The sequence below is a fragment of the Crassostrea angulata genome, chromosome 1 (assembly GCF_025612915.1).
Source record: "Crassostrea angulata isolate pt1a10 chromosome 1, ASM2561291v2, whole genome shotgun sequence".
Classification (NCBI taxonomy): Eukaryota; Metazoa; Mollusca; class Bivalvia; order Ostreida; family Ostreidae; genus Magallana; species Magallana angulata.
Window position 1 is genome coordinate 25196651 of NC_069111.1, and position 19822 is coordinate 25216472.

General features: G+C 32.7%; 1 protein-coding gene across 2 annotated transcripts in view; it reads left to right on the top strand.

The window, feature by feature from the left end:
- Positions 1 to 19315, top strand: part of LOC128167239 (low-density lipoprotein receptor-related protein 4-like) — a 76781-nt gene extending 57466 nt beyond the window's left edge. For both annotated transcript variants that reach the window (XM_052832837.1, XM_052832847.1), the window contains exons 34-43: positions 3247 to 3352; positions 3455 to 3549; positions 7003 to 7151; positions 7817 to 7961; positions 8076 to 8192; positions 8410 to 8458; positions 9502 to 9569; positions 9738 to 9831; positions 14130 to 14289; positions 14670 to 19315. In XM_052832837.1, coding sequence (XP_052688797.1) covers positions 3247 to 3352; positions 3455 to 3549; positions 7003 to 7151; positions 7817 to 7961; positions 8076 to 8192; positions 8410 to 8458; positions 9502 to 9569; positions 9738 to 9831; positions 14130 to 14289; positions 14670 to 14879 — 1193 coding nt within the window. In that variant the 3' untranslated portion in view covers positions 14880 to 19315. The remainder of the gene's footprint in view (positions 1 to 3246; positions 3353 to 3454; positions 3550 to 7002; positions 7152 to 7816; positions 7962 to 8075; positions 8193 to 8409; positions 8459 to 9501; positions 9570 to 9737; positions 9832 to 14129; positions 14290 to 14669) is intronic.
- The last annotated feature ends 507 nt before the right edge of the window (positions 19316 to 19822 follow it).

Genomic DNA, 19822 nt, shown 5'->3' on the forward strand with positions numbered 1-19822 from the left:
TAGATCGTAGTTCCGAATTCAGTTCTACAGTAGACTAAGATTCTTTTGGTTTTCATACTTGAAGCTTTTTAATTTGTCATCATTTATTGGAATAATTGTTACGTATTTTACGTGTAAAGTATACCAATCAAATCAAACAAATAGGTTAGCCACGACCTTGGTATATATATTAATGGTGTCAATGTCAAAGATTGTTATGTGAAATGTGGATCGAGGATATCTTGGGAAGTAGTATAAACAATGATTTGTTTTTGCAATGAAGGATTAAAATCGGGGTTAGATATTCTTGCGACATTCATATCATGATCATGATGATCGATGCTACATTTTGAAATGCATAAAATGAATAAAAGAAATTATTTTTTATATTTAAAGCTTTGTCTTTTATTATTATAAATTGCATGACTGAACATGTATTAGCATTAGAATGAACATATCAGTAATTTATATTTTAAGCTGTGATAGCCTTCTAACAACTTTTATGTTAAATTGGCAGGCCGATCAACATCAAAATTGTTAGACTGATTTTTTTGGACCTTTTATTTTTTTAAAGTATGACTATAAAGAAAAATATTGATAGTTATATTAAGGTTCTCGACCTTTGCTGAGGATTGGAGATGGTTTTAAATTAATTTATAATACACACATGGCATAATGCTTTGCTACTGTTTGTCAGTTGGTCTTTTAAAAGGTTCCGTTCCTTATCTTGCAGAGGTTGCACAAACTATAATTAAATTTAGTATTATAATACAGATTTATCATAAGAATAACTAGCTCAAGTTCTCTTTTTGGTACAATTGAGCAATATTTGACTATATTATGCCCCTTGGACTTTAAAAAATTCCAATTATTTGCTTTCTTTTCATTATCTCTGCAAAAATTAAACAAATTGATTACTGATATCACGAAAAAGTCCACACTTGATAGGTTGATGCATCCCGGATAGTACCAGTAGATGATCCCTATTGATTTTAAGTTCATGTATGTATGCTGCCCATAATAAAGGCTTGTGTACCTTTTAAAGGGGGCATGGTCATAATGTTGGTCAAAAATTATTTTTCCTATTTTAATGTTTACAATGCTTCAGTAAGGCACTTTTGATAAACAACTAAAATTTGAGTGTTATTCGTTGATTAATAATAACCAAGTTATAGAACTTGCAATTCTTTGCTATGTAAACAAAGATTTTGTTTACAATTTTAATGTTGAAGTGAAAATTCTAGTTTTAGACCTAAAATGAATGTGTTAAACATGAGGAACTGTTTATTTATGCTTAAAATAAAAAGGAAGATAGACAAACTAGCTTAAAAAAAACAGGGCACAAGCCTTGTTTACATGACAAAGAATTGTGAGCCCTGTATCTTGCTCCTAACTCTACGAATGACTCTCAAATTTTATTTGATCATTAGAAATGCATACCTTAAGCACTGTAAATAATAAAAACAGAAAAATAGAATTTGACCAAAATTTGTGACCATGCCCCTTTAATGTATATCGAAGGAAGGGGGAATAAGTGTTTCAGACACATCTCTTGTTTGATTCTTGATAATGTTTAAATGTCAAAATGATTTGACCAAGGGTTAGTGTTGATTTTTGGGATAAAAGATAGATCTCTTACAAAAATTTAGGGAAACTGCATGGAGTCGAAACATTGGTCGAAGCGTTTTGACTTTTCACATTTTCCAGAATCAAAACATTTACAGTACAGCCTATATAGTGTATTCCCTATAATTCAGCACTTTTTAGTCAGGATATTTGTCAAGAACTGTCAGTTAAGAGGACAAATTATCATAGAACAGTAATGACATCAAAAATGAATCATTTGATGTTTATAATCATGTGAAAGTGTTAATTTCTGCATGGGAGAAATTTAGCGATATTGTAAGCTTGAAATCGTGTCAAAGGACTAAGTACGGTTTTATGCAATTTTTGCTCCCCAAAATCAAAGTTTTAGAAAGAGCTTTAAAATATGGTGAAAGATAGTTAAAATCATATTGGAAATAAAGGTGTAAAAGGTTATCACCACAGTGACGTCATAATGTAGAAATGACGTCATGAATATCGCATTATTTTGATAAATTGATGTTTTGTAGCAAAATATGGGTGTTTTCCGATGGTTATTCGACTGGGAAACATCGAGCGCAGGCTTGCTCAAGTACCATTTTTTAGTATAATATGTATAACTATCTGAAGAAAAACATATGTTAAAATCGCACTTGAGCAGACCTGCGCTCTATACTTCCGAATGCAAAATATAGAGCAAAAATGAGAATATCTTCATTTGTTTGCAAATTTGCGGGAATTAGGTCATTTAGGTGACGTAATAGATACACAGGGAGTGAGCAATGATGACTAAAATCATTATTAAAGTTATAGGCATCCTCTTTACAATGATTTGTGAAGATTTCATTTTTATACGATACTATTTAAAAATTGGTTGAAATCGGGGGCAGATATTTGACCATACCGCACATAGTCCTTTCCCATCGCATACGGTAAAACTATCAAAACTTGGGAGTAGTAATTTCACGTATTTAATACCAACGCATATTGTTTGACCATAGAAAATGCATTCTTAACCACTAGCGTAAATAACCACTTTTACAGTATCATTTACATTACCTTCATAATATTGATGAAATTGATGATTTTTATCCATGCAAGGCTGGGGCATATAGTGTTACCCTGTTCAGTCATTCTGACAATCTGTCATTCCGTCCTGTCATTTAATCATCATTCACTTTCCAATCATTATCTAAACACGCGTTGCACACATTCAACTCAAATTTGATACATGGATGTGTCTTATAAATATACAGGTTGAGTTTGAATTTAGTTCTGGTCCGATGATTTTTGACAGAGTTGTGCCTCTTAAACATTGATAAAAATGAAAAATTCTCTGTCAGTTTTTGCCCTCTAACTTTTGAAGGGATGCATATATAAAGTTGATATTTCATATGTAGATTATTTACAATTAAATAGCTATTGTTGTTCAGGTGAGCGATATAGCTCATGGGCCTCTTGTTGAACAAGTTGACATGGATTTGAATTAGCGTATTTCTGAATATTCCTATTTTTATACATATATAGATGCATGGCATTTAGGGATTTACTTGAATTAGCAGAAGCTGCATTTTGCCAAAAACGCTAGAAAGATTACACAGCTTAATGAAATACATTTATAGTATAAAAATACTACCGTATATAGATACATGACATTTCTAACTGCTTACTTGTTATCTGAAGGTCGAGATAGAATAGAAGTAGCCAAACTTGATGGAAGATACAGGAAAACAATCATCAATGAAAGACTGGATGAACCAAGAGCCATAACTCTGTACCCAGAGAAGGGGTGGGCTACCATTATTTACCTATCATTCATTTTAAGCCGTCGTACCGGTACATTTATTGGAAATATACAAGAGATCATCTAATATTTTTTTTTCACATTTAGCTGGATGTTCTGGACAGACTGGGGAAACAAACCAAAAATAGAGAAATCATATATGGATGGAACCAACAGAAAAGTTATAGTAAACACTGGTCTAGGTACTGTGGAAGTGTCAGACTTAAATGTTATGCTACGCTCAATTTAGACAGATTTTTCCCAAAATATTGTTTGGAATTTTAATTTGTATTGGATTTTGCTGCAAACGTTTTTCTGCAAGCTTTTGAATGTGAATCTCAATAATTCACTGCAAAATTATAGAAATAAATATCATATAAAGACTTGTTTGATGTAATGTGATATATAGTAGGAAAATCTTATTCAGAATATTAAAGGAGCATGGTCACAATTTTGGTCAAGTTTTACTTTTCTATTTTTATTGTTTACAACGCTCTAGCTAATAATGCATTTCTAATGATCAACCAAAATTTGAGTGTCAGTAGTAGAGTTATAAGCAAAGTGCAGAGCTAGCTCACATTTTTAGCTCACCGAGACGAAGTCAGGGGGAGCTTATGCTATACCCTCGGCGTCGGCGTCCGGACCTGGTTAAAGTTTTTGTTGCAGGTCCTGTATCTAAGCTATTACTTGTCCTTTCTTCACCAAACTTGCATGGATGATGCATCTGGACCTACTTATGGACTTGAAAGACTTGGATGCTGAATCTGAGTCCTAAATTTCAGATGCTGGAGGAGGTTAAGGTTGTTGGACCCGGTTAAAGTTTTTGTTGCAGGTGCCCTTTGACAGCAATATCTAAGTTACTGCTGGTCCGTACCTCACCAAACTTGCATGGATGGTGTGTCTTATGATACTGACGCACCAGACAGGCTTGAGTGCTGAATCTGAGCTTATGGTTTCGGATGCTGGAGGAGGTTAAGGTTTTTGGATCAGGTTAAAGTTTTTGTTGCAGGTGCCCTTTGATAGCAATATCTAAGTTACTGCTGGTCCGTACTTCACCAAACTTGCATTGATGGTGTGTCTTATGATACTGATGCACCAGGCAGGCTTGAATGCTGAATCTGAGCTATAGGTTACAGATGCTGAAGGAGGTTAAGGTTTTTAGAGCTGGTTAAAGTTTTTGTTGCAGGTGCCCTCTGATGATTATATCTTAGTTACTACTTGTCCTAACTTCACCAGACTTCCATGGATGGTGCGTCTTATGATACTGATGCACCAGACAGGCTTGAATGCTGAATCTGAGCCATAGGTTTCGGATGCTGGAGAAGGTTAAGGTTTTTAGAGCTGGTTAAAGTTTTTAAAACAGGTGCCCTCTGATGATTATATCTTAGTTATTACTTGTCCTAACTTCACCAGACGTCTTATGATACTGATGCACCTGGCAGGCTTGAATGCTGAGTCTGAGCCATAGGTTTCAGATGCTGGATATGGTTAAGTTTTTTTGAACAGGTCACATGTTTAATAGATAATAGTACTATTTCAAACTTGCATAGTTGATTAAACTGTAATATGAATGAATCAGAGGAAGCTTCAGATGCAGAGCTTGATCTCCATTATGATGGATGCTAAAAAATATATCTTAGTTATTACAGGTCCTAACTTCACCAAACTTGAATGAATGGTGTGTCTTTTGATACAGATGCACCTGACAGGCATGGATGTTGAATCTGAGCCATAAGTTGCGGATGCTGGAGCAGGTTAAGGTTTTAATTGCTAGTGCCCTCTGATGATGATATCTTAGTTATTACTGGTCTGAACTTCACCAAACTTGCATGGAGATGCGTCTTATGTATACTGATGCACCCGACAGGCTTGAATGCTGAATCTGAGCCATAAGTTGCGGATGCTGGAGCAGGTTAAGGTTTTAATTGCTAGTGCCCTCTGATGATGATATCTTAGTTATTACTGGTCTGAACTTCACCAAACTTGCATGGAGATGCGTCTTATGTATACTGATGCACCCGACAGGCTTGAATGCTGAATCTGAGCCATAGGTTTCGGATGCTGGATGAGGTTTAGTTTTTTTGGAACAGGTCACATGTTTTATAGATGATAGCTTGCGTAGTTGATTTAACTATATTATAAATGAAATGCAGAGGTTGCTTCAGATGCAGAGCCTGATCTCCATTATCAAGGATGCTAAAGAAATCTCCTACCTCACTCAAACCTGCTCGATAGATAGATGTGTTTGTTGATAAATGATATATCATGATTCCTATGATATAGAATTGTACGGTATGAAACAATATTGTTTAATATGATACAATATAATATCATATGTAATATTATAAAAAGTTATATGATATGATATGATATTGTATCAATTTTTTTGATATTTTATATTATGATATTGTATCATGATATCGTTATGTATAGTATTGTATATTATGATATAATATTGTATAATATTATATTGTATTATTAATTTATTATTTTATCACATGATACTATTACATAAGATATTGCAAAATATAATATTGTATCCTATGACACAATATTGTATATTCTATAATATTGTATCATACGATATTGTATAATATGATATAAGTTTCTGTAATATAGAATTATATCACATGAAATTGTAAAATAAGATACTGTAATATTATATAATATCGTATCATACGATATTGTATAATATGATATTGGTTTATAATATGATATAATATCACATCACATGAAATTGTTTTGTATGATATTGTAAAATATATTATTGTATCATATGATACAATATGTATAATATGATAATGTATTATATAATATTTTACTTTATCACATAATATTGTATCATTTGATATGATACAATGTTGTACATATCAAATTATATTGTATCATTTGATACAATATCATATTATGTATAAAAAACGATACAGTATCATACAATATCATACTATTTTATACAATATAATATCATATGTTTCAATGTTATGATGTATTATGTAATATGATATTGTACTTTAATACTATATTGTTTTATATATTATGATATTGTATTATGTGATCAAATACAATAATGTATAACACAACACAATGTCATATCATACATTACAATATCATATCTCATCATTGTTTATTATGGTATTTTATTGTATTATATGATATATGTTATAAATATGATAGGATGCAATATTTTATTTTATATTATTGTATTGATTAACATATGAACATATGATTATCATACAATTTTTTAACAGATGATATACGATATTGTGTCAAAACAGAATCCATGAATATCCAAGATCATAAAGTATGATTTTCATTTAATATGATAAAGGTGGTTTCATAAAGGTGAAGTCTCATAAGGGTGAAGTCTCGTCTCGGTGAGCTTTGTAATCTGTGATTACCTATGTTTTTGGTCATGTTTTTGTTTACATTTTCACATTTGAATGTTGAAACAAAATTTGAGGTTTAGACATGTCAGACCTAAAATGAATGTAACAACTGTTACACTAGATATTTTTGGTTGACTTGTAGAACTGAAACATTGTAAACATTATAAATGGAAAAATAAGTTTTGACCAAAATTGTGACTATCTACCTTTGATACAGTTGTACAGTACATGAATACTAGACTAACATGTCCCTGTTTGGTGCTTTGCCAGGATTTCCTAATGGTTTATGCATTGACTATGAGATGCAGCGCTTATACTGGGTGGATGCCAAGCTAGACAAGATAGAGACCTCAGACTTCAATGGCGAACACAGAGCTGTTTTAATCAATGACATCATTCACCCGTTTGGCTTGGCAGTGGTGAGTTTTAAGCAGTTAAAAATACTGGTTAAGCCATTTGATAAGAAGCTCAGGGGTGTTTTTACCTGGGTATTGTTTTAACACAGTGCATGTACTGGATAAATATAGAAGTCTCCATTGTTTTGTACGTTGCTCAGGAATGTTTGTGTATTAATGTATGTTAGGCCTACTCAGAAATGTGGAAGTAAACTATGCCCTACAATTACATAAATCAAGAGGTATAATTCAATGCAGATCTGTAAATCAAAAGTTCCAATTGAATAAGGGTGTTGGTGCTGTTGAGGTTATAAAATAGGATAAGTATTGTGTGACAGCTGGTACGTCTGCTGTTGGAGTTTTTGAATGGCCAATGACTGTGTCTATTTAATATGTTGGATCTTAAATGTCATATGAAACGATTTTTAACACTATGATTTTTTTTCATGAATATAAAGCTTGGTAGAAATGAATGTTAAAATACATTTAGTAAGATTTTTTTTTACCTTTGCATTACTTTGAAATAACCGTGAAAACTCAGCGCCCGTAAAAAGTTGTTTCCGGCTTATTGTTGTTGATTTTGTTGATTTATGATGTTACACAGATCCACCATGTAAACAATGCATTAGGACTAGTGTAATTTTACTTTGTTTAATGTGTTTTTATAAATTTGATGATTTTGATTTTAGTATGAGGAATACATCTACTGGACGGACTGGCAGACGGAGAGGATTGAGAAGGCCAGTAAGCGCACAGGCCTGCAGAGGACAATCATCCAGCAAAGCCTGGAAGGGCTGATGGACATTGAGTTTGTGGCTCGCGACAGACAGAAGGGTGGGTATTGTACAAACTGGGGCCTCAAAGTGCCCAAGCTGGCTCAAGCATTTGGCAGTGAACAGAAAATGCAATTTAAGATTTAACATTTAATGATCTGTTTTCAAAAAACAGGTAAAAACATGTGCTTGGTCAAGAATGGAGGCTGTTCCCATCTATGTTTAGCCAGACCTGATGGTTATCAGTGCACCTGTCCTGACAAACCTGACCCTAAGAGACCCTGTGTGTTGGGTAGGTCACTATAGTGAGAAATTATGTATCAAGCAGTGTGTTATTGTCTATTTGCTGTAAATTACAAAGAATGTTTTTGCTAAATGTATTAAAGTACTTTTAATGTTCTAAAAACACCATTTTAAAGTTTTCAAAAATCAAGTTTTTGAAATTACTTTAATTTTTTTATGTTTTGAAATATTTTTTTCTTATACTAGTGTGTTTTCTTTATTGGCAGTACCCAGTAAAGAGAAGAACAGCAAAAATCCTGTTTATGTTAACTTAGGGTAGGTAGCGGTAGCTTGATGCACCTGTATCGTACAGTACCGATCAGACCCAACCTAACACCAGAGTAAGCCCAAACTAAACCCCGGGTTTACTTTCTAGGTTTACTTTTTGAAAATTTGGTCCACTTGGGGTTTACTTTGAGTTTACTCAGGCTTTACTTTGGGTTTACTCAAGAATTGCCTTTAAGGTCAACTGTATGCACTGTAGTGTGAAGCAGACCTGTATATTATCTTACCACCTTACTGCCTGTAATTACTGCCCCTTGTATATTCCGAATTCTGGGTCCACTCTAGTTAACCCACAGTTAACCCAGAAAGTAAACCCAGGGTGTAGTTGGGGTTTACTTTCTATTAGGTTGGGTCTGATCGGTACTATACATATCAAGTTGAATCTTCCATCCATTAAATTCCTTGTAAATTCTTAGTAGTAAACATGTTGGTTCTCGTTTTAAGAAGTATGAGAACATCAACATGATCAAAGGCTCACATAAGGAGATAATATTACTCTATGATAGCTTGAATTAAATCATTCATGGAGACTCTGAGGAGAGAATTAATGGCGAAGTAATTTAAACTTTGATGTGTGGACAAAAATTTATGATCAGAAATATACAGTACTTTAATGAGACTTTCAAGAGAGAAAATTTACAGTAACATACCTACCCTGAATTCCACATGTTGACAGACTCAATAATATCCAGGAGGTTGCATCATGTGCACCAAAGAAAAAGTTCCCTATAAGGATATTCCTAGAATATGATCCAGAAATTAATCTGAACGCCAAAAATGAGGCACTGCATAAACATAAAAAACAAAATATCAACAGAAATTATCATTCCTACAAGTATTAGAGCTATAATTGACCAGCAAGTTCATTCTAATTAGTTATTTCCTTGCATAAAACCTTTAAGGTACATGTAACAGTAAGGTTGTGGCAACTTGTAAGGCCTCCACTTAGAAAAAAGTTTTGTTTTGGGTTTTTTTCAAATATTTGGTACATGTAATGTGTAGATGATCATTAGAGGATGGTATTTGTCTTACAGCTGCTCTGATGAGGATTCTGCCGCTGGTCTGTGCGATACACCCTCTCCTACAGCTTCTACCACTGAAGGTATGGCGTTGGATTGTCACTTATTTGAACCTTCATGGTTTATTTTTCAATAAACTTTACTCTATCTACATGTATACACCAGTGTTAAATGTTATACATGAACTGCATGGACCATGAACATGTTAAAAATATGATAATTGGAATTTGGATTTTTTTTTGTAATTTCAGATAATGTGACAAAGAAAGTGATGATAGCAGTTGCATTGGGGATCATAGTCCTGATCTTTTTTATCATTGCAGTTGTAGTCAAATATAGGAGAAGGTATGAATTGTGAACAGAAAAAAAATTATCAGTTGACTAGATGGTCAACTGAATTGAACACACCTCAGAAAGAACTAGTTCATTATCTAAATTATGATAAAATTTGCTGCAAAATGGTACAGATTAAGGATTTGTCACATACAGCATTAAAGAGCTAGAGCCACGAAGCATAAAAAATTGCCCTATCATTAAAAATTACCATATTTTGGTATAATATAGGGTAGAATCTTAGCTTTTCATGACTGTTTTTCTTTTTTCGATATCTATCATACTTTTTTATAAACGGAGTTTACAATATGGCATTGTTTTGATGAAAAATGTAGAACAGACGTCATTTTTGTTAAGTAACGTCACGAAATGATAAAACTACGTATGACTTGAATCTAATAAAATAAACAAAACAGAAAACAAATAAAATTATCATGTAGACATTATAATTAATTTATGAAAATCAATTTATTGATGAAAATACCATGAAAAGCTTTTTTACAATAAAGTTTCAAAAATATTACAGGTACCAGTGCTGAAGGTCAATATAACAGCGGTACATTTAAATATGTCGGTGTGTTAAAAGTTCTTTTTTTCTGCAATTTGAAACTGCCTGAAGTAATGCTGATGATGCACAGTGTATAACTGAGGATTAATCATTGAATTCTACCAATGTAATTACAAATTATTAAAATTAATCATATAAATATGACAGAGATACGGTAATTGAATTTAATAGAGATATATGTAATCTCGAATTTTGATGCATTACTGTAAAAGTCTGTGTACATTATTTTCATGATTATTTTACTTGTTTCAAGGCTTCAATATTTTCACCCAATCCTGGTGCTTTACAGCAGTTAGATGCCAGGGTTCAATCCTTTGAAATGTTTTATTTTCCCATTTTCCCGTGGGATCACCGTGCGTTCATGTGCGCTCACCTTGCGTTCACTTGCGCTCTCCGCTCCGTTCCTGCTCATCGTTCACAAAACGCCCACCGTGCGTTCACAAAGATTTCGCCTTGTGCTCACTGCGTTCGTTTTGTGTTCACTTATTGTTTAGTCAGATAATATTATATTTAGGCTTATTACAATACAAACATGTAGTTTATTGTTATTATTTCCTGATTACCAACGAAAATTACCTCCCAGGGCACTCCGAATAAATCGTTTATCTTGCGTTCACATAGAGTACATATATCGTTCAACGTTCTCTTTGCGCTTGCGTTTGCGCTCTGCGTTCGCTCACAGTTCACCGTTCATAAGCGCTATCCAAATTCGGCTCAGTGTGCACTCACCGCGTTCGTTTAGAGTGCACTCACTGTGCGCTCACCGTTCACGAACTGTTCAAGTGAAAAATAAAACCTTTCAGCGACTGTGTATATGTAATGGATATACTAGTATGCCGAAAGCAGTTCTGTATGAAATAATATAAAACAGTTTCGAGGCCCGTTATAGGGCCGAGAACTGGGATATTTTTGATACATAAGTGTTTGAGGCATATATCGTACTTAAATCACTCCATTGAATATCATTGTTGATTCCTGAGACAGTCCGATTTTAAAGAATAACAGTATTATTAAGAAGCTCTTTAATAATCGGACTGTCACAAGTAAAAATTTTGACTGCTGGAACAAGGGAATGACATTACAGCAGTGTTTTAATGTTCATTAATTAACTGAAAAAAGAATATCGATTTCTTTAAAAATATTCTCATGAGTTAATTATTCCTTATAAATGCCATAACGTCTATTCATTCACATTTCATTTTTTCTAGTGATATTCATGTCTTTTGAGAATTTTTCCAAGTGATAAGCTATCCGTAAGAGAGAGACAGAGAGAGAGAGAGAGAGAGAGAGAGAGAAAGAGAGAGAGAGAATGTGGGTTTACTATTTTGAAGCGAAGATAGGTTAAAATGAACATTTTTATTTAACACATCAAGCAGTAGCACATAAATAATGTCGTAAAATTGTCTTGAAAAGTCGAATTCATAGCAAGCATGTAGAATTTGTGTTATCATTTATATAGATTTGTAATGAACCCGGCCGTAAATCCATTTTTAGAGGGTAGGGAAGGGGGGGGGGGTTGAATGGAAACAAATACCGTTTTAAATCTCTCTGTACTCATCGCCTTTTTTTTTTTTAAAGAAAGGGCCCGGCAATCTGAATTTATTTTTATATGCAATACAAGAAAAACTTTAATTAGATTTAATACGCATAAATTGATCAAAGATAATTTCAATCGAGAATTTTATAGGCAAAAGTAAGTCACCGATGTACACACGCTTAGGGTGTATTTTTTATTTTATTGGACAAATGATCAACAAAGACATCGAAATTAGGATTAGACTTCTATATAGTGCACATGCTAATAAAGTATTCTAAGCTGTGTTTACCAAAAGCCGTCTTCATCGAAACGGACACAATCGATCTTTTAAGAAAGGAGTGTAACTGCATGTAACGGTTCACCGGAAATACATTGACCACGCGACGAATCAACACTGATCAACAGTGGCTGATAAAGAAAGACGTATGCATTGGCAAAATGTTTTTATACAAGGGGCGATGGCTTAATATTCAATTACAGCTGTACTTAGGAATTAAATAATCAAGTTTTTTGACGGAATAAGTTAAGTTTATCATATATGTAGGCCTACATGTTTACACGTGATGTCGACTGTCTTTCTCCCGCGGTATTCAGGAACACGTACTTGTGTAAAAAAAAATCGCTTGCATCTTTCCTTTCGTTTAATGCATTTCACCGTTTGACAAAAAACCCACAACTAGCTACTTATACATGCTATCGCTTATTCTAAAATTATAAAGGTATAGGAATATATATTTACTAACGTACGTACAATGTTAACTTTGCCAATTTAATTTTTTCTGTTTGTTAGCAATGGTCATATATCTCATACTCTACTGAAATTGAATATTACCGTGGTACATAGAAATAAAGCTTTTTAAAAATGCAGACTTTACTGGTAAATTCTATTGGCAAAATACTGAAAGAACTCAAGATTCCATGTTCAGATTCAACTAACGTCGCAAACGTCAAACTATGACGTCATTGATGATGCACGTTGTAAGCATGAATCCACAGTATAAAATTACTAGATAAAACATGGTAAAGTTCAGTTTATATGCAATTCTTCCTCAAATATTTAATAAAATAAGGATTTTGTAAATAATCACAAATAATTCTTTATCATTATGAATTAAATTCTGTTATTTCAATAAAAAGGAAGCAAATAATTACCCTAAAATAGAGTGGTCTGTTTTATTTTCTGTTACTAAAATTTTCAAAATTTGTAAAATACACATTGGCCACACTTGAGTACCTCTACGAAATTTTGCAGGCAGAAGCATTAATGCAATATCTCTCAGTTTTAAAAGTTTCAAAGAGGTACTCAAGTGTGGCCACATTCAAAATTGGGAAATACTGCAGTAAAATCTACAATTTTCAGCTATTTTTAACGATCATAGTATGTTTGATGATGCGCATGTGCTAAACGGTGGGGCCGAAGTGAAAAAAATTCATATGCATAGATGCAGAATATTGTGCCCTACATTATAAGTAATTACAATTTGTATTGTTTCAAACTTGAGTTTTGTGAAAATTTTAAGGCACATTTTGATGCTTCGTGGCTCTAGCTCTTTATTTTCTTCCCAGAGGATGCACATATTGAAATAGAAATTAATATGGAGGTTAATCATAACAATATAATATCTAGGTCAAGTTTGATTTTGGGTACGATGAAGCATTTTTTGACAGAGTATTGCCCCTTTGAGGTAGATGAATTCCAATTATTTGCAGTTTCCGTTCATTTTCTTTGCAGAGGATGCACATATTGAAATGAAATATAGTAAACAGGTTTATCATAATAACATCTTGGTCAAATTTTTACAGAGTTATACCCCTTGGATTTAGAAAATGTCATTTGTATACTAGCTGATTATTCTAAATACCAGTAATAACTAGGTCAATTTCCTCTCAATTGCTTTTCTTGCAGTAATGGGCAGATTTACTCTTATAAAAAAAAGTATAGAATGAATATGCATATTTTCATTTCTCCTTACATAAAATAACCAGAATATTCAACTCGTACCAATGAATAAACTTGTGCATCCGTCTTTCTTCTTCAGCTGGTCAAAGTATTTTGTCATAATCTATCTCTATGTTAAAGGAGAAAAATGGTCCTCATTGTGCACATGTAACTTATAACTGCAAAATAAATGTTTGATATTTGGAAATTTCCAAATAAATGTTTGCATTTGTGTTATTAATAAAGTTATTGGAATATTTTTACAGGAAAAAAAGACAAACATATGAAGTTGGGCAAAGTGAGTTCTCCTCCCTGACCTACTCCAACCCCACCTACCAGAAGACGAGCACAGAGACCATCAATGTGGACAACAGCTCACTGTCAGGCTCACAAGAATGGAAAATATTTAAGTTTAACAAGAAAAAGGTCAGATTTATTTAGGAGAGGAAGCAGAGTGAAGTTTTGGTATGTTTAAATCATTTCAACCGATGAAACTTGTGTCTATTACTGTAGATAGAAGGATAGAAGCGTTTTCCGACATGCAATACGTATCAAACAATGATTTCATCTCCAAAAGAATCAAGATCAATCTAGATGCACATATATTTAAAATCTAACCTTTACTATATATACATTTCTCAAAATTTTCGTTAAAAAATTCCCCAAATAGTACGAGAGCATAAAAGATATACCAGTACATGTATCTGACTGCAAATAGAAAAAAATTACCGGTATGAAGTAATATTTTTATTAAAAATTCTCTTTTGAATTAAAATTCAACTCTTGATGCGTCATTTTATTTACAGGAGAAAGTGACATTTCTTTTGCCATCAAAAGACAAAGGGATAAAGAACTCCGAGAAGGCGGCGCTGGTCACTCAAGTGGACACACACAGTGCCAGTCACTCCCAGCACTCGCCTCACAGGGTGGTCAACAAGAGGATGTTCAAACCAAAGAGTTCCAAAGAGGCCAAAGCTTTAACCCCAGGTGTTCCCTACAAACCAGTGGACACTTAACAACTGTTACGTGTACGTATGCTGAACTCAGCAAAATGTCTAAAACTTCATGTCATACTACGGAAAAACTTCGGAACAGAAGGGTCTATTGGCAACATTCTGTGACATACTGTGTGGAGTTATTGGTTACCGTATTGAATCAGTTCTATGTGATTCACTGCAGCAGATGCCTGGAGCTTCAAAATCTCAAGTATGATGTATTTATACATTTGAATTTTAAATGATGGACCTTATGTGACACTGCTGATGCTAAAATTCCCACCAAATCGGCGACTGCTGTATACATGTACTTTTGTTAAATATTATGATGAATCATCGAGGAACTGTTTCACTTAATATTAGGCTTTTTAGATCTGCTCAGAAATTATATATAACGTCCCTGAATTACAGAGCATTAATGTGTATGGTTTATTTTCTTGATTTACAACATTGTAGTCATAGATCTGATCAGAAATTATATACAAAGTCCCAGATTTACATAGCATTCATGTGTATGATTTATTCTCTTTATTTACAAAATTGTTGTCTTATATGCATGTATACATGAGAACACAAAGTCTGGGCTATTTACACTACCCAGCCGGAGGCCCTCTGGCTTTGGATCAGTGGGTAGACTGCCTAGGAATGTGTTGTTCTCTGAGTTTGGTGCTATCAGTGTAGATGAAGTGTGAATGTACTTGTTGAGTGGAATTCTTGTGGCAGCTTGATGTCTGGTTGTAGACCTTTTTCACATTTTATAAGAAATAATATGATGTAGAACAAGGGTATTTTTTCACCATTTTATGTCACCAGATTTTTAAATCACCTGAGTGACTCAGGCCTATGGCCTCTAATAATATTATGTTATAAATTAATGTACTTTGATTGTATATATAGATACATGTATGTTTTTAAATTGGTAGCTGTTCTTTTATTACAAGTTTTTAAAATTTTCTTTTAAAGGGTGTAATTATGATAGATTTTAGCAATTTCATTTTTCCATTATTTAGTTAGTTCTATTACCATTTATGATGTGTGCATAAACTTGGAATATGAGTACTTCTTAAAGATGATCAGATTTTTCAATCAGATTTATTTCATCTTATTTGCTTTAGACTAAAATCGTACCATGTGACCACCTAAGTCTAAAGTCGAAAGCAAAGTCTGAAGTCGATTGAAAATCTGAATGCATTGGATTTTCAATTCACTATCTGGTGAGAATCGTGATGTCACAATGACTTTTTCCTGTGCAACAAAAATATTGAATAGGTTTTATTAATCGAAAATCAATTTGTAAAATCGTATAGTGTGACCACCTCATCAGTCGACTTCAATTGACTTACCTGAGCAAGTCAATTGAAAATCTAATGGTAAATCGCATCTTGCAACCGCACCTTTAAGACACCATAACCAAGTTTTTAAGAGTAAGGTTGTGACCCTTAAACAAGGAGAGATTATAATGAAAATATAAACAATAGCAGTTGTTGCTAATATAAAGAAACACAAAATTTCTGGTTTACAGACCAATATTCTTTCAAAGGGAGTTTCCATCCCCCCCCCCCCCCCCCAGAAAAAAAATAATGAGGCAGGCTTTTTAATTAGCAAATTTATAAAACACATAAAATTAAGTAAGAGTGTGCTCTACTATTTCTTCAAGTACATTTTGATATAAAGTTGGTTGGGTCCCTATGCAGCAAGTATATGGTTAAAGTAATTCTTAATATCCTTAGTATATCTTGTGCAAAATATACAATTCCATGTCTTATGTGGTTTATTTTTCTGACCAGAATCTACACAATATGTATACCCCTCTTTTCTACAACAGTTTTTCAACAAAAATTTAACAAATAGCAGATGTACGGTTTTCATTTTCTTCCATAAACTGAAAAAAGATGTTTAGTAATGAAAGAAATTTTAAAAAGTTACAAAATTTGACATATCATGACATACATTTGTAATTTCATGGTACATTTGTAAGATACTGTGGACTTTAAAATTTTCTTATAATGATACATAAATGGTATTACTTTAATTCCATTAGCTATTACAATTGGAACAATACAGCATGCATGACCAAGGATCTATGATACATAATGTATATGTAGTGTTAGGGCGTCAAGATGTTTCAGTGAAGAACTAGGTCACACTGACTTACTTTTGGTGTTAATCAGATAATCTTGCAACTTCAAGATATGTTTACCAAAAAAAGAAGGTCACAGTAATCTACTCTTAGCTTTTCATCATAATTGTTAATAATAATCCAATATTGTCATCATAATTGTTAATAATAATCCAATATTTTCAATTCTTGATACCGGTACCTTGAAGCCTATTGTTGTAAGATGTGTCAGTTGATCTTAGAATCTTAGAATATGATGTTCTAAGAGTAAATTTCAATGATATACATTTTACATTTTGTTTTTACTTATTGTCTAATTTTGGTGAGGTATTCAATTTTAAGAAGAGTTATAGATTAAGAATAGTTCCAACAAATGTTGGGTAAGAATCTGCGCAGTAAGTTGCAAGAACTTGTGTTCAAACCTATGGTATATTATATAATGGAATAAAATATATTCAAATCAACTGTTGTTCATGTGAGCAATGTGATTCATTGGCCTCTTGAAGCCATTTCAGTGGATTAATTTTGAAGCCTTTGTTTGTATCAATATAAATATAAGCCACAATTACCTGCATTCTGTGTTGCATGGTAAATAACAAGATTAGTGAGGGGATTATTCATTTTGTACAATCAACATAGCATTACTTAAGAGTCAAAAGACTTAAAAGAAGATAAAAGCAGTCTGCTTTAATTCATAGTAAAATCTTTATCTCTGATATAATAGACCTAGGATCACTATACCTTAATTGTTAGTTGGTGTGTCTTTATAACTTCAATATTTGTTAACTGTAAGTTAGGTCATCATGACCTACTTTTTGCATTTTACTATTCATTGTCAATCTTTTTACTTTAGGCAAATGATGAAAAGAATTTTAGTAGATGTTAGTAGAACACTTATGAAAGAGGTATAGCACACTTAATATACGATTTGGCCTCAAATATAGGACTTTTTCAAATATCAGACATTTTTAATATTATACAATATTTAGTTTAAATATATTAAAAGAAACGCAAATAAGACAATTTCCATGCTAGAAGACATCCAATTAAAATAATGTTCTACAGGTACTGTAGTACACTTTTACATTGAATTAATTTTGGTTTAACGCAGTCTTCGTACTGAAAATTAGACAAATATTTCAATCAGTGTTTTTTTCTAATACAATCATGTATATAGCCTTATATATTGAAAATGCATCTGCTGTTAGATGTGTGGCCTAGTGGTACAGCGGAGGTCTTTTGGATTTTGTGGTCGCTGGATCGAATCCACTAGCTAAGTGATTTTTTTTCACTAATAAATTGAAACATGAACAGAATAGAGAGATTAAGTTACACATTTCTAATCTTCTGGGCTTTTAAAAAAAATTATCTTGTTTACTTCAATCTGAGTATGTCATATTGAGCATAACCAATATAAACAGATCTCTTCATTAACACTATACATGTACTCTATTTACACTTAGATCCATTGCATTTTGCTTGAACTTGTCACAGTTCAGAATAACAACTACTGCTATACACAGAGTTTCCCGAATTTATGACAAATCAGTTGTTACAGACACCATTATAAAACCAGTACAGTGTATCCAGGTTTCAAAAATCATATTGCTACAGCTAGGTACCTGAAGCTATTTTTAGTAACAGGTACTTTCCGTCCAAACACAGGTGTAGGCGAAATAATGGCGAAAAGGCGCTATACCTCTTGGTTTCCGAAATATGTCACCATGACCATCTTTTAACACACTTTAATTTTATGCATTATCAAATCTTGGAATATGTATATGAAAATGTTTGCCAGTGTGTCAGTGCCCCTGAACCTATTTAATACATTTGCTTGCAGATTGGAATCGTGAATTTGTGTACTATTGAGAAGTAAAACTTCATGTAGCTAGGATATCTGTTGTGTAATTACTAGCTAATAGCAGCGATTGAACTCAAGAACTTTACTTATAATTATACTAAAACAGTTGAGTAAATGAAGGTGATAAATTTCAAACCCTATTTTGAATTTTGATTTGTTTCTTATAAAAAAAAAACCAAGTGTTTACTATGCTTTACTAGTATTCATTTTAAAACATACATGTTGACCATATTTTTAGGCATCATTGATTATTTCAGACCACTTGGGATGAAAATATCTGCTTTTCTCATATGTTTGCCAATATTTTGTCCCTCAGGGGTTCATATAATTGATGTACTGTCATGATCAAATCTTAATCATGTTTTAAATAAGTGAATGCATGGGCGTTGCATACGGGTACAGCTACTAGATTTGTTTCACTCTATTGTATTTTGTATACACTTCATGACAATAAATATATATATACACAATTTATAATTAGTTATGTAATGTAGTTTATTTTTATTCACCAAAATATATATATATATATATATATATATATATATATATATATATATATATTCAATTTATATACAATACATAGCCGTTTATTTTTTTAACGCATTATTATTATTTTAACAGCCAAACTTTAGAAGTCACAGTGGTTTCCATATGTCGCTACATATGCTAATGATAATGGTTGTCTATTTTTCTGCTAATGAGGCCGGAAAAGGAAAAAAATCAAAATATAGATTTTTGATATAATACAACCCCAACATTTTAGAGACAAAAGTATTTGCCACTCGTCAATAATTTTTGAATCAAGGATTGATAAAACCTGCCGCAATGTTACCATTAACAAGCGTTACCAAAACTTACCCTTAGGAACTAAACCAAAAACGATCTTTTATGAATCTATTTCATTTGAGTATATATATGTTGTAGGCATTTAAGTATATGATCCGTTTTTATCATATGACATTTGCATTGTTTAAAAATTCGGGA